The sequence below is a fragment of the Balaenoptera physalus genome, assembly GCF_965194825.1.
Source record: "Balaenoptera physalus genome assembly, chromosome: 13".
NCBI lineage: Eukaryota > Metazoa > Chordata > Mammalia > Artiodactyla > Balaenopteridae > Balaenoptera > Balaenoptera physalus.
In genome coordinates, this window is record NC_138892.1 from 73,812,408 (window position 1) to 73,837,121 (window position 24,714).

The 24,714-nt window shown below is 36.4% G+C and overlaps 1 protein-coding gene and 1 long non-coding RNA gene across 4 annotated transcripts in view; one reads left to right on the forward strand and one right to left on the reverse strand.

Annotated features, from left to right (window-relative positions):
• The window catches only part of LOC309640502, an 875,392-nt gene that overhangs the window by 145,362 nt on the left and 705,316 nt on the right, over positions 1-24,714 (reverse strand). The window lies entirely within an intron of this gene.
• Positions 1-24,714, forward strand: part of SLC2A13 (solute carrier family 2 member 13) — a 447,444-nt gene that overhangs the window by 60,174 nt on the left and 362,556 nt on the right. For all 3 annotated transcript variants that reach the window (XM_082419252.1, XM_082419253.1, XM_082419251.1), the window contains exon 2: positions 17,122-17,281. In XM_082419252.1, the coding sequence (XP_082275378.1) occupies positions 17,122-17,281 (160 nt within the window). The remainder of the gene's footprint in view (positions 1-17,121; positions 17,282-24,714) is intronic.

Consider the following 24,714-nt stretch of genomic DNA (forward strand, 5'->3'; position numbering starts at 1 on the left):
AACTATATGAATTTCTTGTGATAATGTATAATGGAAAATAATCTGAAAAAAATATATATAACTGAATCACTTTTCTGTACACCTGAAACTTACACAATATTGTACATCAACTATAATTCTCTAAAAACATATTCATTCTTCTAGTCCATGAGCACAGAATATCTTTCCATTTATTTGCATCATCTTCATTTTATTTCATCAGTATTTTATATTTATCAGTGTAGAGCTCTTTCACCTCCCAGGTTAAATTTATTCTTAGGTATTTTATGCTTTTTGATGCAATTTTAAATGAGATTGTTTTCTTAATTCTCTTTCTGATAATTCATTATTAGTCTATAGAAATGCAACAGATTTCTGTATATTGATTTTGTATCCTGCAGTTTTACTGAATTCATTTATTAGTTCACAGTTTTCTTGGTGGAGTCTTTAAGGATTTTCTATATATCGTACTGTGTCATTTACAAATAGTGACTGCTTTACTTGTTCCTTTCCAATTTGGATGCCTTTTATTTTTTATTTAATTTTTAATTTTTTACTTCTTTTGCCTAATTGCTGTGGCTAGGAATTCCAATACTATTTTGAATGAAAGTGGAGAGAGGGAGCATCCTTGTCTTGTTCCTGATCTTAGATTTTTTTTTTTTTTCGCTGTGCTGTGCAACTTGTGGGATCTCAGTTCCCCAACTGGGGATTGAACCCAGGCCACAGCAGTGAAAGCCTGGAATCCTAACCAATAGGCCACCAGGGAACTCCCCCTGATCTTAGATGAAAAGCTGTCAGCTTTTTATTATTGCATATGTATTTTGTGGGCTTTTCATATATGGTCTTTATTATGTTGAGGTATGTTTCCTCTGTATTCAGTTTGGAGGGAATTTTTATCATTAATGGCTCTTGAATTTTATCAAAAGCTTTCTGCACATATTGAGATGATTATATGATTTGTATCCTTCATTTTATTAATATGTTGTATCATGTTGTTGATTTGTGGATATTTAACCATCCTTGCATCCCTGGGATAAATCCCACTTGATCACGATGTATGATCCTTTTTTTTAATATATAAATTTATTTATTTATTTATTTTTATTCATTTATTTTTGGCTGCATTGGGTCTTCGTTGCTGTGTGCGGGCTTTCTCTAGTTGTGACGAGCAGGGACTACTCTTTGTTGCAGTGCATGGGCTTCTCATTGCAGTGGCTTCTCTTGTGCGGAGCACGGGCTGTAGGTGCACAGGCTTCAGGAGTGTGACACGCGGGCTTCAGTAGTTGTGGCTCACGGGCTCCAGAGCACAGGCTCAGCAGTTGTGGCACATGGGCTTAGTTATTCCGCGGCATGTGGGATTTTCCTAAACCAGGGCTCAAACCCATGTCCCCTGCATTGGCAGGTGGATTATTAACAACTGCGCCACGAGGGAAGTCCCTGATCCTTTTAATGTATTGTTGAATTTGGCTTGCTAATGTTTTGTGGAGGTTTTTTGCCTCTATGTTTTTCAGGGATATTAGCCTCTGATTTCAGTGTGCATATGTATTTTACTAATACATGTTCATTGTATGTACTTATTACATATATATACTTATTATATGTATTTTTTTTGTAGTATTTTTACATTGTTTTGGTATCAGGGTACTACTGGGCTTGTAAAATGAATTTGAAGTGTTCCTTCCTCTTCTGTTTTCGTAAGAGTTTGAGAAGGACAGGTATTAATTCTTTCATGTTTGGTAGAATTCACCAGTGAAGCCATCTGGTTATGGTCTTTGTAGGGAGTTTTTAAATTACTGATTCAATCTCATTACCAGTAATCTGTCTCTTCACATTTTCTATTTCTCCATGATCCAGTTTTAGAAGATTGTATGTTTCTAGGAATTTACCAAATTCTTCTTTGTTGTACAGTTTATTGGCATATAATTTTGTGTGGTTTCTTATGATCTGTTTCATTTCTGTGGTATCAGTTGAAAGGTTTCTTCTTTTATTTCTGATTTTATTTATTTGAGTAAAAAATAAAAAAAATTATTTATTTTTTTCTTGCTTAGTCTAGCTAAAGGTTTGTCAATTTTGTTTATCTTTTTAAAGAATCAGCTGTTGGTTTCATTGATTTTTTTCTGTTGTCTTCTATTTCTGATCTCTGATCTTTGTTATTTCCTTCCATCTACTATCTTTGGGCTGTGTTTATTCTTTTCCTAGTTCCATTAGGTGTAAGGCTAGGCTGTTTATTTAAAATTTTTCTTGTTTTTTGAAGTAGGCATTTATTACTCTGAAATTCTCTCTTAGAAATGCTTTTGCTGAACCCCATAAGTTTTGGTATGTTATATTTTTATTTTTCTTTGTTACAGGTATTTTTTTATTTCACTTTTGATTTCTTTGTTAACCCTTTGGTTGTTTAGTAGTGTGTTGTTTAGTCTCTACATATTTGTGACTCTTTCATTTTCTTTTTGTATTTGATTAGTAGTTTCATACCACTTTGGTTGTAAAAGTACTTGATATGATTTCAGTCTCCTTAAATTTGTTTAGATTTGTTTGTGGCCTTACGTATGATCTGTCCTGGAGAATGTTTCATTTGCACTTGAGAAAAATGTGAATTTTGTTGCCTTTTTGTGGAATGTTCTGTATGTATCTGTATACCTTGGACTAGGCCATGTAGTCCAAGGTATCCTTTAAGGCCAATATAGTCTTACTGATTTTCTTTCTGGATGTAAGTGGGTTATTAAATCCCCCCAGTATTATTGTGTTACTGTCTATTACTTCCTTTAGGTGTGTGAATATTGCTTTATATATTTAGTTGCTCCTTTTTTGGGTACATAAATATTTACAAATGTGATATTCTCTTCTTGAAATGACCACTTTATCAATATTTAATGTCCTTCTTTATCTTTTATTACAGTCTTTGTTTTAAAATCTTTTTTGTGTGATATAAGTATAGTTACTCCAGGTTTATTTTGGTTTCCATTTTCATGGAATATCTTTTACCATACTTTCAATTCTAATCTATGTCTGTCCTTACATCTGAAGTGAATCTCTTATAGGCAGTATACGTACGAATCTTGCTTTTTTTTTTTTAAATCCATTCAGTCACTCTATCTTTTCATTGGAACCTGTAGTCCATTTCCATTTAAAGTAATTATTGATAGGTGTGCTTATTTCCATTTTCTAAATTGTTTTGGCTGTTTTGTACTTCCTGTTTCTTTTTTCTTCTTTTGTTCTCTTTCTTTGTGGTTTGATGACTTTCCTTAGGGGGATGCTTAGATTCCTTTCTCATCTTTTGTGTATCAACTACAGGTTTTTGCTTGGTGGTTACCATGAGCCTTACATATAACAATTTATATGTAGAACAGTCTATTTTATGTGGATGACAACTTAACTTTTAATGCATTCTAAAGTTCTACATTTTTACTCTCCCTCACACATTTTATTTTTGATGTCACATTTTACATCTCTTTATATTTTGTATCCCTTACTAATTATTGTAGTTACAGTTATTTTACTACTTTTGCTTTTTTTTTTTTTTAAAACGTGATAATCCATTTATTTATTTATTTATTTATTTATGGCTGTGTTGGGTCTTCGTTTCTGTGCGAGGGCTTTCTCTAGTTATCGCAAGTGGGGACCACTCTTCATCGCAGTGCGCCGGCCTCTCACTATCGCGGCCTCTCTTGTTGCGGAACACAAGCTCCAGATGCGCAGGCTCAGTAATTGTGGCTCACGGGCCTAGTTGCTCCGCGGCACGCGGGATCTTCCCAGACCAGGGCTTGAACCCGTGTCCCCTGCATTGGCAGGCAGACTCTCAACCACTGCGCCGCCAGGGAAGCCCTACTTTTGCTTTTTAACCTTTATATTCGTTTCATAGGTGATATATATGCTACCTTTACTGTATAGTTACCTTTACTAGTGAGACTCATACTTTCATATGTTTCTTGTTACTAATTAGTGCCCTTTCTTTTCAGCTTAAAAAAGCCTTTTTAACATTTCTTGTAAGGCCAGTTTAGTGGTGATGAACTTTTTTTAGCTTTTGCTTATCTGGAAAACTCTCTGTCTCTCCTTCAATTATGAATGATAACTTTGGCAGTTTGAGAATTCTTGGTTGGAAGTTTTTCTCTTTCATCACTTTGGGTGTATCATGCCACTCCCTTCTGGCCTGCAAAGTTTCTGCTGAAAAATCTGCTGATAGTCTTATGGAGTTTCTCTTACATGTAACAAGTTGTTTTTCTCTTGCTGCTTTTAAGATTCTCACCTTGTCGTTAACTTTTAACATTTTAAAATTATAACATGCTGTGTTTTGTGTCTCTTTTGGTTCATCTTATTTGGTAGTCTCTGAGCTTTCTGAATCTGGTTGTCTATTTTTTTCGTGAAGTTAGGGAAGTTTTCAGGCACTATTTGTTCAATGAAGTTTTCTGCTCCTTTCTCTCCTCTCCTTCTGTGACTCCTATAATGTGAATGTTAGTTCACTTGATGTTGTCTTGTAAGTCCTGTAATTTCATTTTAAAAAATTCTTTCCTCATTTTTCTGCTCTGTCTGGGTGAGTTCCATTGCTCTATCTTCCAACTCACTGATTCATTCTTCTACTTCATCCAGTCTGCTATTGAACCCCTCTAGTGTATTTTTAAGTTCAGCTATTGTTTTCCTCATCTCTGTTAGTTCTGTTTGGTACTTTCTGATGTTTTCTGTCTTTGTTGAAATTGTCACTGTGTTCATCCATTGTTTTCTCAGGTTAGGTGAGCAATTTTGTGACCATTACTTTTTAATTCTTTATCAGGTCAATTACTTATCTCCCTTTCATTAAGGTTTTTTTTCTTTAATGAGGTTTTATGTTATTCTGTCTCTGGAAACATATTACTCAGTTTCTTTCTTTTCTTTTTTTTTTTTTGCTTCATTCTCTGTGTTGGTTTCTGTGTATTAAATGAAGCAACTCCCTCTCTCAGTCTTGAATACAGTATTTGTCCTTGTATAGGAGATGAACCTTATCATTCATCCCTGCTGTAGCTCTTGGTTGTTTTTCAAACCTTTGTGATTGTCCAAGCAGCCTATTTTATTTTTAGTAGCTCCTGGTAATTGAGGGTGTGCCAAGACCAGTCAGTGTCCCAAAGGGGAAGATCTCGATCAGCATCTAGATTCAGGTTGATTGGAAGGCAGATGCTCAGGCCATGGCTTTTAAAGAGTGCAAATATATAGTCATGTGGGTCTGCAAGTTTAAGCTCTGAGGGCTCTCTGAGGGTGATCTGGCAGTGTCACCTGGGTAGCAGTCACAAAAATCAGGGCTTCAGACAAGTGTACTAACTCCTTTCTGGGAGATATTGATGAGCTTAGCGAGGCAGAGGTGGAGTACAGAAATGTTGGTCCCCATTCTGCTATCCCTGAGCATACCTCCATAGCTTCTAGCTGTGTGCCAAGGCTGAAGCCTGCCCCTGTGGCTGAACCTCCATGACTAGCAAGGAGGCTTCTTTCACCAAAAGACTAGGGGTGTGTTTTAGTCTGCTATCTCTGTTGTGCTCTGGGGGTGGTAGCCTGCCAAGTACTGTCTTTCTGATTGTTTCAGTCCTGTGGGACCTAGGAACATAAGCCCTCCTGGCCACCAGAACCAGGTGATCAAGGGGTATCTCGTAGGCAGCAGCCATAAAAACCAAGGCACCAGTCATAAAAACAGGGGAACCAGATATGTATAAGAGCTCCCCTTGGAGAGATTCTGGTGCTCTGGAGTGCTGCAGAGGGAGAATGTGAAGTTAGTAACCTCCCTCCAAGGTCTCAGGAAAGGTTTACAGTCAGACCTTAGATGTGTGTTTAGTTAGAAGCCTACCCCTCATGTTGCTGCTGTGGTGGCACGGTAATAGTCCTCTTTCACAGAAAGGTGAGCTCTTGAGTCTGTTGCCTCTTCCTGTGCCCTGGGGGTGGGAGCTGTTTAAGACCTCTTTCTATGTTGGTTACAGTCCTGTGGGACCTGCGAGCTAAGCCCCACTGGCCACCAGAGCCAGGTGTCATAGGTGTGTTTGTTCCCTGGCTGTAGCCACACAAATCAGGGTGTCAGACAAGTGCATAAGCTCCATTCTGTAAGATGCTGATGAGCTGGAGTGAGAGAGAAGGAGAGTGCAAAGATTGCATTCACCAGCCTTTGTTCACTGACAGCCCCTCTGTAGGCCCTATAAGTGTGCCAAACCAGAAACCAGCCCCTCAGGCCAAAGCTCCTGGACAGGCAGCTAGGCTTATTTCTGAGAAGGATTAGGGTGTGTTTTAGTCTGCTATCTGTGCAGGGCACTGAGAGTGGCAGTCTGCCAAGAACTGTCTCTCCAATTGTTACAATCCTAGGGGACCAAGGGACAAAAGCCCACTGGCCTCCAGAGCCAGGCGCTTCAGGAAATCAAGGGGCATCCCCTGGGTGGCAGCTACAAAAAACAGGTCATGGGTGAAAACAGGCTCCAGATACGTGTAGAAGTTTCCCTCTGGGAAATACTGGAGCTCTGGAGCATGGCAGAGGGGGAATGCAAAGATGGCACCTGCTGAGAAAAGGAAAACAATGGAAAATAAAAGAAACAAAAGAAAAAGAAAAAGATGGTACCCACTGGCTTTAGCAAGGCAGATGAGAGTGTGCAAGATGGCACCCACTGGCTGGAGCATAAAGATGGCACCCGGGGGAAAGGGAAAATAAAGTGTTGTGGTGGGGAGATGGTGCCTGCCAGGTTTAGCAAGGCAGAGAGAGAGCAGGACGATGGCACCCACTAGCCTGCATATCCATAGAGTATCCCAGGAGGCCCCTGCCCCTCAGACCAACACTTTATTTAAAAGTCGAAAATGAGTCTCTTTTGTATAAAGTCTGGTCATTTTTCAGAGGGCTGCTTCTCCACTGGGACCTGGGTGGATGCGTCTGTGCACTGGCCCTTTAGGAGCCATTCCTCAGTTCATCCCAGCCTCGTTGGTCTCATGGGTGTGAGTCCTACTGGTCTTCAAAGCTAGATGTTTTGGGAGCTCATCTCTCAGGGACCCATCTTAAAAGTTGGGGTGCTGGATGTTGTTTGCCTCTCATTTGCCTGATGTGAAGCGGTTGCTCTGCCGGTGTTTAGGTTTTTTTTCAGAGGCAATTGTTCCGTAAATAGCTGTAGATTTGGCGTGTCTGTGAGAAGAGGTGAGTTCAGAATCTTCTTAGGTTGCCATCTTGAACTGGAACTTATGCTTTCCGTTCTTGGAGAACATCTCAAATTGATGTTCCACACTGGTTCAAATTTCACACATATTTATCTCTATTATTTACTGCCTCCAATATGGTGTTTACTTCTGTAATTATTTATATATTCTGCTATTAAATTTTTAGTATTCTTGCAACCCTTCTGTACCCTACCCATTTCCCTGTTTAATTCTATTCTGTTGTCTTTTTACTTAAACCATTTTCCTCCTCCTGGCTCTCTTCCTGCGTTTTAGGTAAGGCCCAACCCCATATTGAAGAACAGCTTAAACATTTTTTGAAGGGTGTGTTCATTTATTATTTTGCTACTTTAATATTTTCTTTAATAGTTCCTTCTATTTTACTCCTCAACCCTTTATATCTATTGGATGAATATTTCTATAGGTAACTTCTAGCCCTGAGCTTATCTTACTCTGTATATATTTCTTAAGTATTTTATCTGTTCCTATTCAATTACAGTCTATATGCAGGCGATTCACAGACTTTTAGCTTCAGTTTAGGTCCACATTGTTGTTGTCCTTAGAACATTTACCTCTAGATGTCACATAGAGCTAAATATGACAAAGCACCACTTACTTTGCTGTCTGCTAAATTCACTGCCTTGATGAAAAGGTATTGATTTCTTATTAACCTTTGTGCATTCCATTTGTCAGGTGTAAAAGCATACTGCTTCTGCTTTTGCAGCATTTCATACAGCTCTCTTTCTTTTATAACCTCGAAACTCTATTGTAAGAAATTTCTTACATATCTAGTAATTTCTGTATTTGCTATCTCTCCCCATAAAGAAATTTTTTCCTTCTCTGTTATTTTCCTTCCTTGGTTACATCTGTGTGTTCCAGCAACACATCTTTTTTCACCTTATCTGAATAGTGGAATGTTATACTGTTACTTAAAATGATTTTGTACTATAAGGGTGCTAAACCGGTATCAAGAGTGTTGTATATGGCTACATAGGGATGTGTTTTGTTTGGCTGTTTTCATTGGCCTATAGTGTATTGTACCTTAGTTGTTAGTAAGCAGCTTTTATGCTCAGTCAGCTTCTATATTTATGGTACCTGCCTAGCTTATGTAAGAAGTTTGAAACTCCTTAATGGAAAAGAATAGTTAGAATGAAAATATTTGCAGTATAATGAGTTAAAGTTACCTTTAAAGACTTATGGAAAAAATACTGCAAGTTATAACCAAATTTTAATAGTGGTTATCTACGGGTGGTGTGCTTAAAGGGGATTCTTAATTACCTTACTTCTTACTTGTAGTTTCCAAATTTTCCCTAATAAATAACATATTTAGTATAAAACCAATCTATTAAGACTAACTTAAAAGGATATGGTTTTGTGTATGCATCCCATAGTATTAAGCGACAACCGTTAAGCCCAGGTCTGTGCTTGACATGTAGACCAATTATAGTTCAGAAGATACATGAGATATGAACATTCCATTAAAGGGCTTGTAGTCCTGCTTTGAGAAACAATGTGATACAGGCTCTACTGAGATGTTACCAGTAAAAAAGGACATTGGCAGATCAATAGAATATTCTCAAGTAATAAAAAAGGAAGAGGCCATTTAGGTTGTGAGAGACTTTACAGAGTTGAAATGATGGTGATATGTTTGTAATGCCTTGTTAGGAGGTTTTTAACACTGTAGAACATGAACTCTGCTAGTTATCCCCATAGATAGAATCTTTCTCATAACCTGGATCTTCTGTTACAGGCGCTTGGTGTTGTATATATTTTCATCACTTTGGGGCTTACTGCTCTTTGAAGTTGCCCAGCAGTTTTTATGTGCCTTAAGCCTTATTGTTCAGAAAAGAAACAAAAACAAAAACTGTATTCTAAGGTGTTAATAATCTGGTAAATGTAGATACTTGATTATTTAGAAGAATGCAGACATACCAGTCCTGGGCAGGACAGCCAAACTGAAACAACTACAGTGAGGGATACTGTTTGTATGGACAGATTATTTTTATTAAAATTTTTTCTTTAGAGATCATAGAGCAATAATTTACAAAATGAAATTAGGACCTCATAATCATTCTTGTTCAAGAAGCATTATTATTAAAAGGTAGCTTCATGTGCTTCTAAGAAGCTAATTAGTTGCTGCCTGGCTTATCATGCTGAGAGGCTGCTGTGATTCATGGGAATTCACCCATCGCAACAGGATTTTCTAATGCTATTTGGTTATGAAATTATTTATACTTCTGACTCAGGGCTTTAAAAGGGCTTCCAGCAGATTTTGAAAGCCAACTTTTGAGCTCAAGAGCATTTTGTGCCATTTATGGTGAATCAGCTTGGCAGTATGAGAATGTGTGAATTGGGTTGCGCTGTAGTACCTGAGGTACAGTTTTCTGGTGAGGCTCCTCAAGCTAAACATGATAATGAGTTTTCATTGATGTAGACCTCCTTATTTTGTTAGAAATCAAACTTTTAAAAAATATTCAGAAACAATACCAACACAGGTTTTTGTGGTTGTATTTACTCTAATAAGGTATTAACAAGAACTTGTACCACTACATTGTTTATGTTAATTTCAATTCATGAGTTTAGTATGGATAATTAAGAATTTGTTCTTTCTTTATGAGACATTTATTTTATTTAATTAGTGATTTGAATAGGGCAGAAATCAAAAGCTCTTTATAGAATACTCCTAAACTTTAAATATCATTAATTACATCCATTTGTGAAGCACTTAGTTCTTAATTTGCAGGATCTCATACAATATTACTTAACTGTCTTTCATAAGAATAGTGAGCTTTGTTGTTTCCCCAAAGTGGAATGGAGATTTTGGGGTAACATAGCCTTAATGTTGAAGGTTTTTCCAGAGTAGACATCATGTTTAGAAATCCACAAGTGATGGCTTGCCAGGTTGTTTTATTGACAGCAAAGTGAGTTAACAGGGCCTGTGCTTAACATATGCATATTGGACAAATGTAAGTAGTGAACATGGAGCCTACTACTACTCTTCCTGATCATCGGCATTCTTTTATAGTTCTCCATTTTCATAAGGCAGTTTTATGAAAGGAGACTTTAAACTTGTCTAGCTTGAAATTATACAGTTAATCACATTCAGTTCTCATTTTTCTTACTAATTCATCTGAGCTCTTTAACATGACACCTGCTGGCAGTAAGTCACATAGCAGGTAGTAGGAGCAGGGAAGAGATCAGACTCTTCTGCCCCTTGAAGTTCATACGTGCTCACTAAGGTAATAGGGCCAAAAATAAAATGTTCCTGAGAAATTTCCAAAGGGTCACATTTGAAACAGGCATGGCAGTCCGTCTTCCAGTGACACGTTACAAAGATTAGGGGATGTGAGTCTATGAGATCCACTTTGATGTTAACTTGCTATGGGACTTTCTGAAAACTTCTTATTGTCTGCCTCTGAGGCTGGGGTTCTTTACCTTTTCTAAGGGGATAGTGAATGATACCTGTCCCACCTACCTATTGAAAGGATGACCTTACATGAAATACAAAATGGTAACATAAAAAGATTGTAGAAAATAACATAGTATTCAAGGGTAAGGTAGATGCTTGCTGGTCACTTCTTTTCTTTCTTCCTTCTTAAATATTGGAATTTTTCAGGACTCAGTTCTAGGCATTCTTCTCGGGTTCCATTGCTGGGAAATCTCATCCTTCCCATGGTTTCCGTTATATGTACCATCCACACAGAACCATCTTTTGAGCTCCAGGTATTTGTATAACTCCCAGGCTCCACTGGGCCCAGTCCAGTCTCAGTTTGGAATTGCATTTAAAGAAATACAGTCCAGCAACTAAAAGTAATTAAATAGTAATACTACTCCTTACTTGAGTCTCGAAGGATATAATAGCATGGAGGTTATAATTCAGCAATATTTCAAAAAATCTTTTATCCACTCCCGCCCCCAGTCAAACCTCAGTCAGTCCCTGTGTTATGGGCTCCCATTTTTCCATACTGAGCCTGAGACTCTCATTCACAACTTCCTGCAGTCTTTTTTCATTTGAACGTCTCACAAACCAGATCTTTGGCCCATGTTTTCTTCTCTATCCTTTTTTGCCTAGCATGATAACAGCCCAAGAACTAGGCGGCAAACACCAGATTCTCCCTTGAGGATGAGAGAGGAAGGAAAGGTTAGTTAGTGTGGCAAAGGCTCTTATTTGGGTAGGAGAAAAGAGGGGGCTGGGAATATTTACATGTAAATAATTTATGTTCCCAGCATACTTGTGGAGTGTTCTACTTGTTCTCTACTTGTATATTTCACAGAGCACCTCTGACTCAGCCTGTCTAAAACTTGACCTTACTATCTTCCACACAAATTTGCTTCTCCTCTAATATCTTCATACAATGTATCTATCGTGCTTCTAGTTGCTTATTCCGGACATCTGAACGTCATCCTCAAATTTTTCCTCTCCTTCACAGTTCCATTCATGTTCTCTTCAGCCTCGATACTGAATACATACTTCTAGGGTCTCTCCATTTTACTCCATATCTACTGCTGCCAGTGAACTCCTTGTTCCCCGGCAATATGTTTTCTGTACTCCAACCAGTATGATCCTTTAAAAACATGAATCTGATCATGCCTTTTCCTCCTTTACACTGTTCAAAGGTTTCTGAGTCCCAAGCCCTTAATTGTGGCCTCTAAGATCCTGTATACTCTGGTTGGTCTCTGCTTATGTCTCTAAAAATAGTCCCTTCCTCAACAGGATGCATTTCTTCCTGCCTCAAGGCCTTTGTCTAAGCTGGTCTGGTTGTATAAAGTATCTTTCACCCTCCTCACCCTCCACCCTGTCCCCCAACCTCCTCATCCAAGGTTTCTCTGACTCCTCAGGCTGGGCCCAGTCTCTTTGATGAGACCCATTGCACTTGAAATCTAATTACTTGTTCCCACACATTTTGCACAGTAGATCCTAAGCTCCACGAGGGATGAAGTGCTCTCTTGTGTAGCACTTCATCCCTCGTGGTTAGCACAGTGCCCAGCTCAGATCAAGTATTAGTTGAACACTTGCTGATTAAAGGATACTTCTTCCATGATTTGGGCTTTGTCTGTCTCTCATCTCCATACATATTCTGCTTCACGCTCTGTTTAGCCCTGAGAAAATGTGATTTCATATTTTTTAAGCTCATGCTCTTCTTTGCAGAATTGTCTTCCCAGCCCTTCCTAGCTACCACCTAATCATTGTCAGCACCTCAAAATAGAAACCAATGTGTAGCTGCACTGTGTCCCTTACCATGGTATTCTGAAATTATTTGATTGCATGTTTTTGTGAGTAAGGCTGTATGTGGCTTCCTTTATAGCAGGGGCAGTATTTTTGTTTACTTCTCATCTTGATAATCCCAGCACCTAACAAGGTCACACTGAATCAAAAAAGTTGGCATACTCATAAGTAGAGGTATTGTAATAATAAAAATAACTGCTGACATTACTGATTATTTTCTGTATGCTAGGCACAATTTTAAGTTCTTTCATGCTACTAACTCATTGCATCATCTCAGCTCCTATGAAGGAGTTACTTTTATTCTTCCAATTTATAAATGAACTAGAGACCCAGAAAGGTTAAATAAGTTGTCCAGACTTAACCAGCTGGTAAGTGGCAAGGCTGGAATTTAAACCCACTGTTTCCGGAGCCTACCTCCCTCTGTGGGACAGTCACTGTAGTCATAGTGCTTTCAAAATTGAGTTCTGGAATCTTTGTCTGATTCCAATTCTGTTTCTACTTACCTGTATGACCTGGGGTAAGGTCCTTTTCTGTAAAGTGGGGATAATTATATGTCCTTTATAGGGATGTTCTGACGATTAAATAATCAGTCCATCTGTAATATCTAATAGGATGTAGGCAATTGTAACAGCATTAAGTCAGTGTGAGCACTTGGACAGATATTTTGGGATTCTTTCCAACTCTAAATCCAGTGAGTCTTTTTATAGTTTTTTAGTCTTTTCCATTTGCCATTTACTTTTCAGTGTTCTGGTATTTATTTTTAATAATCAACATTTATAAGGGCCTGAGGACATCTCTGCATTTGCTATCAAGTAAAATCTAAGGGCTTTGTGAAAAACTTGTGCTGCCTAAAACTACAGTGCTGATTTCCCATGCTCAAATCCCCTGCTAGGTGGCTGAGTAAAGATCTCTGGCTAAAGAGAGCAACTGAATTACAGCCAGACCAAAGCAGAAAAAGAAATCTAATCAGTTACTGTTATCTGATTTTGAAAGTTTATTGAGATGTTCTAATCATAAAAGAACTAAAAAGAATATACAGTTAACAGGTCAACATTTGCAGCTAATGTTTCCTCTTTCCAAGTTAAATGAAAGTCGATTTAGAGTAGTCTGTGCTATTAAATTGATTAGCAGTCAGATGGAAACTTTCAGCAGTTTAGGTGATGATTCAATTATAACGACTATTCATAGTTTGTCTACTAACATTTGCTTATTATTTTATGAAACTCATAAAATCATATGATTTTTTTTCACCATCACCATATACCGACAAGCACTATAGTAGCAAATAACATTGGTAGAAAATACAGAGTATATAGTTCTGAGACTTAATGGTCTGACTTGTGTGCAAACTCAATAAATGCTTACCGGTAGTTTTACAACAATACAATGAATATTCCAGAAGTAGATATATGTACGATTTAAATAAATCTTCTTGATCTGTTTATTTGTTCTACCTTTGAACAAAGCAAATAAATAGCAAAAAAATATTTTAAATAGATGAAATTGTAGATGATTGTGGCATCAGGAAGGAATTTAGTTCACAGAATAAATACCATGAAGTCCAAAACACTTGGTAGAAGTGTGCCTCTCTGACTTCTACATAAAAAGGGAGATAAAAGACGGCTATGTGATTTATAGTACCCATAAACAAACACAAGTCAGTTATTGAGAAGCACAACTATTGCAGCTGCTGAGACTAGAGAGGAGTTTCTCCTTTGTTGGAATGTGGTAAATGGTAAATGGCAACTTTTCAGCCCTTGTACAGAAAACACAGCCACAGGATTTCTTAGTGCTGATACCTTCAATAGCAGCAGGCTATTTTTTGACATCATAAAGATCAATTCATTAAAAACAATTCTACATGGGTCTATTATGCAACCCATTGATGTTCTTGCTTAAACTGGGTATCTGTTTATAGTATCTACAAATATAAAAAGATTAAATTACTTTAGATAATCCTTAATTTTTTACACTATGCTTTTGCTGACTGTTGATTAGATGTTAGATTTATGTTAAATAACCAGACATATCTGGAAATTGGAAGTGCCACTGGGAAGTGAGCTAGATATGGCCAGCAGGGCAAAGATTTTCTCTTAAGAAATAATTTAGGATTGGCTCAAAGTTGTATACCATAGAACTGTAGTTTTTAAAATATGTGGTGAGCATCAGGATCACCTGGAGGATTTTTAAAAGACAGGCTCATCTCCCGCCTCTGTAGTTTTCTACTTAATAGGTTTGGGTGGGAGAGGTGAATGGATCTTCATTTTATTTTTATTTATTTATTTATTTATTTATTTATAAAACATCTTTATTGGAGTATAATTGCTTTACAATGGTGTGTTACTTTCTGCTGCATAACAAAGTGAATCAGCTATACATATACATATATCCCCATATCTCTTCCCTCTTTCGTCTCCCTCCCACCCTCCCTATCCCACCCATCTAGGTGGACACAAAGCACCAAGCTGATCTCCCTGTGCTATTCAGCTGATTCCCACTAGCGATCTATTTTACATTTGTATATAATATAATTTGTAGTACATATATGTCCATGCCACTCTCTCACTTCATCCCAGCTTACCCTTCCCCCTCCCTGTGTCCTCAGGTCCATTCTCCACGTCTGTGTCTTTATTCCTGTCCTGCCCCTAGCTTCTTCAGAACGATTTTTATTTTTAGATTCCATATATATGTGTTAGCATATGGTATTTCTTTTTCTCTTTCTGACTTACTTCATTCTGTATAACAGTCTCTAGGTCCATCCACCTCACTACAAATAACTCAATTTCGTTTCTTTTTATGGCTAAGTAGTATTCCATTGTATATATGTGCCACATCTTCTTTATCCATTCATCTGTCGATGGACACTTAGGTTGCTTCCATGTCCTGGCTATTGTAAATAGTGCTGCAATGAACATTGTGGTAAATGACTCTTTTTCAGTTACGGTTTTCTCAGGGCATATGCCCAGTAGTGGGATTGCTGGGTCATATGGTAGTTCTATTTTTAGTTTTTTAAGGAACCTGCATACTGTTCTCCATAGTGGCTGTATCAATTTACATTCCCACCAACAGTGCAAAAGGGTTCCCTTTTCACCACACCCCCTCCAGCATTTATTGTTTGTAGATTTTTTGATGATGGCCATTCTGACCGGTGTGAAGTGATACCTCATTGTAGTTTTGATTGGCATTTCTTTAATGATTAGTGATGTTGAGCATCCTTTCATGTGTTTGTTGGCAATCTGTATATCTTCTTTGGAGAAATATCTATTTAGGTCTTCTGCCTATTTTTGGATTGGGTTGTTTGTTTTTTTGATATTGAGCTGCAGGAGCTGCTTGTATATTTTGGAGATTAATCCTTTGTCACTTGCTTCATTTGCAAATACTTTCTCCCATTCTGAGGGTTGTCTTTTCATCTTGTTTACAGTTTCCTTTGCTGTGTAAAAGTTATTAAGTTTCATTAGGTCCCATTTGTTTATTTTTGTTTTTATTTCCATTTCTCTAGGAGGTGGGTCAAAAAGGATCTTGCTGTGATTTATGTCATAGAGTGTTATGCCTATGTTTTCCTCTAAGAGTTTGATAGTGTCTGGCCTTACATTTAGGTCTTTAACCCATTTTGAGTTTATTTTTGTGTATGGTGTCAGGGAGTGTTCTAATTTCATTCTTTTACATGTAGCTGTCCAGTTTTCCCAGCACCACTTATTGAAGAGGCTGTCTTTTCTCCATTGCATACTCTTGCCTCCTTTATCAAAGATAAGGTGACCATATGTGCGTGGGTTTATCTCTGGGCTTTCTATCTTGTTCCATTGATCTATATTTGTGTTTTTGTGCCAGTACCATACTGTGTTGATTACTGTAGCTTTGTAGTATAGCCTGAAGTCAGGGAGCCTGATTCCTCCAGCTCCGTTTTTCTTTCTCAAGATTGCTTTGTCCATTTGGGGTCTTTTGTGTTTCTATACAAATTGTGAAATTTTTTGTTCTAGTTCTGTGAAAAATGCCATTGGTAGTTTGATAGGGATTGCATTGAGTCTGTAGCATCTTCATTTTTAAAAAAAGCCACACAAGTGACTCTAGTGATCAGTGAAGTTTGAGAATTGCTACCATAGATTATGCTGTATTAATTTTATATAGAACAAGTTTAAAGCAGATGTAACCAAATACACGTTATCCACAAAACCATCTATTTTATGGTTAAGATCATCTGGTTTTGAAGACTGTAAATTCTCAAGGTACTATCCATTGTAAGCTGTTTCTGAAATGTACATCTAGCCAGTTGAGTAAGGTGATTTAATGTATAGACATCTAATTAGTAAACCAGTTAGGAGTTTTGGTGTGTCTACTGGAAATGATGACTTTGAATAGTTAATATGTATTTGGGGATAATTTTTTATTCTCACCATTGTCTGATTACATTTCCATATGGACCAACAATATTTCAATAATTATATTCTATCTAGAGAGCATTTTCCTATTTTTAGTCTTCAAAAAGTTATAAAGCATACTGACATGCATTCTGAAGTTATCTGAGATCTCTAGGGGTACTTTCATTCGTAGGCTTTCAAGTGATAATATGAAAAATGATACTCAGAGATTGGTATCTCACATCTTATCTGCAGTAGTCACTACTTATAAACAAAATCTTTAAATATGTGGTAAACCTTTGTTTAAAGTAGAAAACTAAGCTTGTATATGTGTGTGTATGTCTTAATCTGTCTTAATATCTATGACAACAGAAATCTTGAATAAATGTCTAATGTTTACTTTTTATTGTTCCTTTATAGGCATTGCTTCTATGACAGTGCCAGTGTACATCGCTGAGGTCTCACCCCCCAATTTAAGAGGTCGATTAGTCACCATTAATACCCTCTTCATCACGGGAGGGCAGTTCTTTGCAAGTGTTGTTGATGGAGCCTTCAGTTATCTCCAGAAAGATGGATGGAGGTCTGTAAATAGTTCTTACATTTAATTTTCAAATGAATTATGACTATTTAGGGGATGGAAGAAAAATTGAGAAATGATAGAAAAAATATAGGGTATTTTGAATCATTATAGCTAATTTATATGATGGCATTCAGCAAAATCGAAAGTGGACAAGAAGCTGATATTTATTTTAATGTTAGACAAGGAACCTACCGTTAACAATTGATATTTACAGGGTGTTTTAGCATTTACGTGACATTGCTCACAGTGAGTGTAATATTTTGCAATATTTGTTTAAAATGAATGCAGCAATAAATATGCGTGGAGTTTTTGAATTGTATCAGTGATTGACAAGCTGTTTATGAACTGCAGATATAACTAACATCCTTTTTTAGATTTAGGTAGCTACATTCTAATCTGAATGAAAGAAAACTCAGTCTTTAAAGGTACAGGTTTAGTTATATAAAAAGATGATATATATGTAAAACTTAAAATACACAAATTATTTATGATCATTATTTGGCTTACTTTGAATCAAAAGAGATGAGAAAAATGTTTTAAAAACTGCTTTAAAATATTTTCAAACCTAATATTGTAAAACAAACTGATCTTATGTTAAAGCTTAAAGATATTATGGGCTCTGGATTTTGATATACTTCATGGTATTCAAAACAACAGATTCATGTAACCCTTCCAGGGTTTTAAATTTTAATAAAATTTCCCTATACTCTGTATAGGTGCTGGAGATAAAATATTCCACAAGACAGACTCTGGTGTGTTAGCATGGTGCTTAAAGTATTGAGGTTAATTCTTAACAGCTGAAGAAAAAGGGTTTGCTGCTATGTGGATGTAGGGAATTAAACTTATGTATGTAAGTAGCACAATAAATCGAAGCTATAGAAGACTTAGACTGATGAAGTTTTGTTAAAAGTCATGTGAGAAAACTCAGTGAAGGCAGTTAGGGTGTATGTTTGTCAGGACCACTGAAGAGAGGACACATTTCTTTAAAACATTAGCTGTGTCTGCACATGTTGCTAAACCACTTTCTACCTCTGAAGGAATGAATCTCTGAAATAGTGAGAAATTACTGAAAAATTGAAGAGGCAACAACTTCATCTTTCTTTTCCACTCTGTAGAAGAACAGAAAGAGGGAGATGATAACTTGTTACAAGCATAACCTGATATTTTGAGTTTTTCCTGGAAGGTCAATGGAAGTCAGTTAATCTTTCAGCCCCATATAGCTTTAAGATCTAACTTATCTATTTACATTTTGTTAAGGAATTTTATTAATGTAACCAATATAGAAATATATATCTGCTTTTATTAAAAATCTGTTTTTAAGTGAAAACATATAAATTACATAAGTCATGTTTTTAATCCAAGTATCACAATTTATTTTTATTTATGTATTTATTTTATTAATTTTAAAAATTAAGCAATTTATTTAAACTAAAAAGAGAGTTTACCCATTTCCCCCATCCCCCACCCACCACTTCTGGAAACCCCTAGTCTGTTCTCTGTATATATGAGCTTGGGTTTTTGTTTGTTTGCTTTTTTATTTTGCTTTTTCTGTTAGATTCCAGAAATCTATAAGATTTCTGTATAAGAAAGCTCATAGAGTGTTTGTCTTTATCTGTCTGTCTTATTTCACATAGCATAGTGCCCTCGAGGTCCATCCATGTTGTTGCAAATGGCAAGATTTCACTCTTTTTTATGACTGAATAATATTCCATTGTGTGTATATACCACATTTTCTTTATCAATTCCTCCATCAATGTTGGACAATTAGGTTGTTTCCAAATCTTGGCTATTGTAAATAATGCTGCAATGAACATGGGAATACAGACATACATATCTTTTTGAATTAGTGTTTTCATTTTCTTCAGATAAATATACAGAAGTAGAATTGCTGGATATTATGGTAGTTCTGTTTTTAATTTTTTGAGGAACCTCCATACTGTTTTCCACAGTGGCTGCACCATTTTACAATCCCACCAACAATGCACAAGGGTTCCCTTTTCTCCACATCCTCACCAACAGTTGTTATCTCTTGTCTTTTTGATGATAGCCATCCTAACAGGTGTGAGGTGATATCTCATTGTGGTTTTGATTTGCATTTTCTTGATGATTAGTGATTTTGAGCATCTTTTCATGTACCTGTTGGCCATCTGAATGTCTTCTTTGGAAAACATGTCTATTCAGATGCTCTGCTCATTTTTTAATCAGATTGTTTGCTCTTTTGCTATTGAGTTTGTATGAAATCTTTATATATTTTGGATATTAACCCCTTATCAAATATGTGATTTGCAAATATTTTCTCCCATTCAGTAGGTTGCCTTTTCATTTTGTTGATGGTTTCCTTTGTTGTGCAAAAGCTTTTTAGTATGATATAGTCCCACTTATTTATTTTTGCTTTTGTTGCTTTTACTTTTGTTCTCAGATTCAAAATTTATCTCCAAGACCTATCTCAAGGAGTTTACTGCCTATGTTTTCTTCTAGGAGTGTTATGATTTCAGGTCTTATGTTCAAGTTTTTAATCCATTTTGAGTTAATTTTTGTGTATGGTATAAGATTCATTCTTTTGCTTGTGGCTGTCCAGTTTTCCCAACACCACTTAAATATAGCAATTTAGGTACCTTTTCTCAGTACTGGGTTAGGAAAGAAAGAAAGATACAGTAGTGAAAATAATTTATGAATGTGGTATCCCTGTGCAGAAGTGGAGGTCTTAGGATAGGCATTAGAACACTTTTGAGAGGCAGGGTGACATAGTGATAGACAGAGCTGTATTTAAATCTGTTTTCTATGAGTAATTAGCTACAAATTTTGGACAAGTTACGTAGTTCCCCTGAGATTCACTTTTGTCATTGTAAAAAATGTGACCAAAGATGCTTATCTTGTAAGGTTATTGTGGGATCTAAATTAATTATTGTATATAAAGTACTCAGCACAGTGTTTGGCACATGGCAAATACTCAATAAATGATGAATCACGTTATTATTTACTATTCTGATGAATGCATAAAAGATGGGTGCTACTAGAGGTAAATTGTAAGGGAAGTTGAAGGTAACACCTTCTATGACCTCTGGTTTCTTAACCAGTAAAGTTGGGGCTTGGAGGTACTAGGGCAGAGGCCTAGAGAAAAAAAAAAGTTAAATGCTTATATCTACCATAGAAAGTACAAGAAGGAAAAGACTGAAGACAAAAACGATTTTCCAAATAACCATGAGATCCCAGCTTATGTTGGAGGCAGATATTTGCGATAAAGTGAAGTAGCATACCTGTGTGAATTTTTCCCATAATATTGGAGAACCCAGGGGTGAAAAAATAAAATAAGAGGATGGAAAACAAACTTGGGCTAGTATTCAGACCAGTGCATTAACATATCAGATCACTTTGAATCCACTTAATTTTTGTACAAATACATGTTTATTTGTGTATACATGCAAATATGTCTACTTTTTTTCTTACAGGTGAATTTTCTGTGTACTATTTTCTTCTATTTTTCAGCGTCCTTAGCTGTGTGTTTACCTCATCTGACTCCTGGACTCATAGGAGTGTGGTTACAAGCAAGTGAAAATTGGAGTATTACCTAAGCATCAACATTAGAATTATCAGCAATTATAGCTTACTCATGATTATAACAATAGATAATTCATCATTTTGTGGCCATGTATTCCAAAAGTTCTAAGGAAATGTGGTTTTAGATGTTTCATATAAAATTGCTTTCTCATACTCATATTTTCATGTATCATAAAGTAAAATGTTCCTTACATTCCAAGAGTTTGAATATGTTAACATTTTGTTTCTTTTTTATTTGCCTTTTTGACCTTTATTGCTCTGAAACTCTACTTTAAGCTACTAACATTTGATGTCATACCATATACCTAGTGTCCCAGATTAACTAGTTCACTTTACACTGATGAACAGTTTTAGAGTCTGTTAGTGAATATCATTTGATCTTCACCAAAACCTTGAGAGGCTGGTGGAACTAGTATTATTCCCTGTTTGTAGATTAAAGAAATGCTCAGAGAAGTTAAATATTTGCCTGAGACCACATGGTTATTATGTGGCGTAGATTAGAGCCAGTTGTTTTTACTTGACATGTAACCACCTTTTTCCTCATTCTGCTTCTAAGTGTTTATAATCTAAAATATGATTACTGATAATTTTTATGATAGTGATCAGATTAAGATATACAGAAGATGAAACTGACAGAAAAACTTCTTAGATGTTGAGGTTGATGAAAGACTAAATCACCTTTTGTGTCAGATGGGTCAAAACTTCTGTTCTCTTATTGTTTGGATGTCATAGAAATAAATTGTTTTTTGCTGAACTGTTGAAAGATAAGCTTTTCTAGAAAAAATTGCCAGTAGAAGATTGCCTGCTGATACTTTTGTAGCACTGTAGTGTCATAATACTACTATACTGGGAAGAATATCATTGGGCTCCATGAGGAAAGAGGAAATAAGGATTTTGAAAATATCAGTAAAGATTAAGTTTGTAAAAATAACTTTATTGAAATATAATTCATACACCATTCAATTCACCCATTTAAAATGTACAATTCAGTGGCTTTCAGTATGTTTACAGAGTTGTGCAGTCATCACTACAATCAAATTTTGAACATTTTTATTACCCCGAAAAGAAAACTTGTACCCCATAGCTATCATCATCCAACTTCCCAGCTCCTCCCAGCTCTAGAACTATTAATCTGCTTTTTTTCCTCATAGAGTTGCCTATTCTGGGTATTTCATGTATCAATATGTGGTCCATTGTGACTGGCTTCTTTCACTTAGCATGTTTTTAAGGTTCATCCATGTTGTAGCATGTGTCAGTACTTCATTTCTTTTTATTGGCAAGTAATGTGGATATACCACATTTTGTTTAGCCATTCATCTGTTGATGGACATTTGAGTGGTTTCCACTTTTTTGGCTATTAAAAATAATGCTGCTCTGAACATTTGTGTACAAGTTTCAGGGTGGGCATATATTTTCAGTTCTCTTGGGTGTATACCTAGGAGTAGAATTGCTAGGTCATATGGTAACTATGTTTACCTTTGGAGGAACTGCAAGACTTTTCTCCAAAGTGGCTACACTATTTCACATTCCCATTCAGCAATGTATGAGTTCCAGTTTTTCCATATCCTAGTAAACATTTATTATCTCTCTTTTTCAATTATAGTCATCTTAGTGGGTATGAAGTGGCATCTTGTTGTGATTTTGATTTCCATTTCCCTGATGACTAATAATTTTGAGAAAGATTTTATTTTTACCTAATATATTATAGTGCTTATAAAGATGACAGAGTTATTTTGGTAGTTAACACCTACATGACGTTTTATCACTGTTTGCCCTTTTCTGTGCTAGTATTTTTGAATTGTGCTTATTGAACATAGTGAGGTTTACTCACTACACCTCAGGCAAAGAAAGGTTTTCTTTCTTTCTTTTTTTTTTTTTTTAACGTTTTTATTGGAGTATAATTGCTTCACAATGTGGCACATGGTGTTCTTTTTTTAATTGCCGAGTTAAAGCCTGGCACTCTATAAACATATAGTAAAGTGAACTTCGCCATCACCATTATCGGTCTAAAACACTTATCTGGACATGCCACTGCTAAAATGCTTCCAAGACTCCCCATTTCCTACAGGAAAAAAAAATCAGTCTCTTCATCATGGCTTGTAGTGTCTTTCATTATCCAATCCGTGCCTGCTTTCCTAGATTTTTAAATTCATTATTACTTCCTTCCTTCCTTCTTTATACAACATAGGTTTACGTCTATAAACTGCATACACTAGTCACATCTTGCTTTTTCATGTTTGTTTTTTTCCTTCTGCTCACTTTGCCTATAATGTCTTTCTACTCTGTCCTGCTTTACTGGTTCAGTTCTTGTTCCTCTTTTAAATCTTTTGCTTGTATATCATGTGAAACTGTTCCTTTGCCTTTTCATAATACTTTGTACGTGGCATCACTATTTTTTTGAACCAGTTGCTTATTTTGTCTATTTCTTCTAATTCACTTTGGAGCTTTTTAATGTCGTTGACCTTGTACTCATTTTTAGGTCTAGGAAAGGGTCTGGAACATAGTAAAGGCTTACTAAATGTTTATTGAACTTAGCTGAAATTGACTGGGCTCCAGGGAAGAGACTCTTAACCAAAGTAAAAAGATATTGATTATAAACCAAAATACCAATTCATTAATTTATGCTGGGGAATAGATATCTTTGCAGGTAGCTGAAAAACTAAATTATTAATTGTAAGTATTTCTTACTGAGCATAAAAATCAGAGAAAGAAAACTGGTTTCTGAGCCTATGAAAATTTACATCCCTCAAAATAATGTACCTCTCTGGGCCCCAGGACATTCTTTGCTCTTCTCTCTTGGATAGAGCTGATTTTCCAATGAGTGTTCCTCTGTTTATAATTACATAAATCATCATGTGATTTATATTAAAAAGAATGGTATATCTATAGAAGGGCTAAATTCTCCTTTATATTGACTTTTACTAATTCTCAGGTTTAATTTTTTTAAATTACAGTTATCTTATTCCACCTCACTAGACTATATACAGCTATTTGCAAAGTATACTGGGTATTTTTGCATGTTTCATCGTTCACATGATGTTCTTTTGTTTTCTTTTTCTTTTTTCACCTGAAGAAGGAAAATTTGAGGTAATACAAGTATTGAATGAAAAGCACAAGGTATTAGTGCTAGTTACCTCTATATTAGATATTTTTCTGGAGTATCACCAGGCTAATTCATGGACAATGTGAGACTTGTGCTGAGCTTTGAAGAATTGGCAGGATTCATGTGGACTGAGGTGAAAATGAGGACAGAGAGTAGGATGGATGAGGGCAGGATCAGGAGGCTTGAAACTGAAGTTAAGATGTACATGGTAGATTGGAGCCCGATTGTAGAGGTCTATGAATTCTAGGCTGGAGAATTTTATCTTTGAAATTTTATCTACAGACAAAGGGAATCTATTACTTTTTAAGCAGTTCATGCCATAATGTTAGCCAGTGATTAACGTGACAGTGAGGTCCAGAATTTATTGGAACTGTTGGCTCTTGGGTGGGTTTAGGGAACCTATTGTGAGAGTACTGCCAGAATATTGGTGTGAGGTACTGACGTGATACTCTTGGAGACATCAGTTAACATTTTTTTTTAAATTTTTATTTATTTATTTATTTATTTATTTATTTATTTATTTATTTATTTATTTATTTTTGCTGTGTTGGGTCTTCGTTTCTGTGCGAGGGCTTTCTCTAGTTGCGGCAAGTGGGGGCCACTCTTCATCGCAGTGCGCGGGCCTCTCACTATCGCGGCCTCTCTGGCTGCGGAGCACAGGCTCCAGATGCGCAGGCTCAGTAGTTGTGGCTCACGGGCCTAGCCGCTCCGCGGCATGTGGGATCTTCCCAGACCAGGGCTCGAACCCATGTCCTCTGCATTGGCAGGCAGA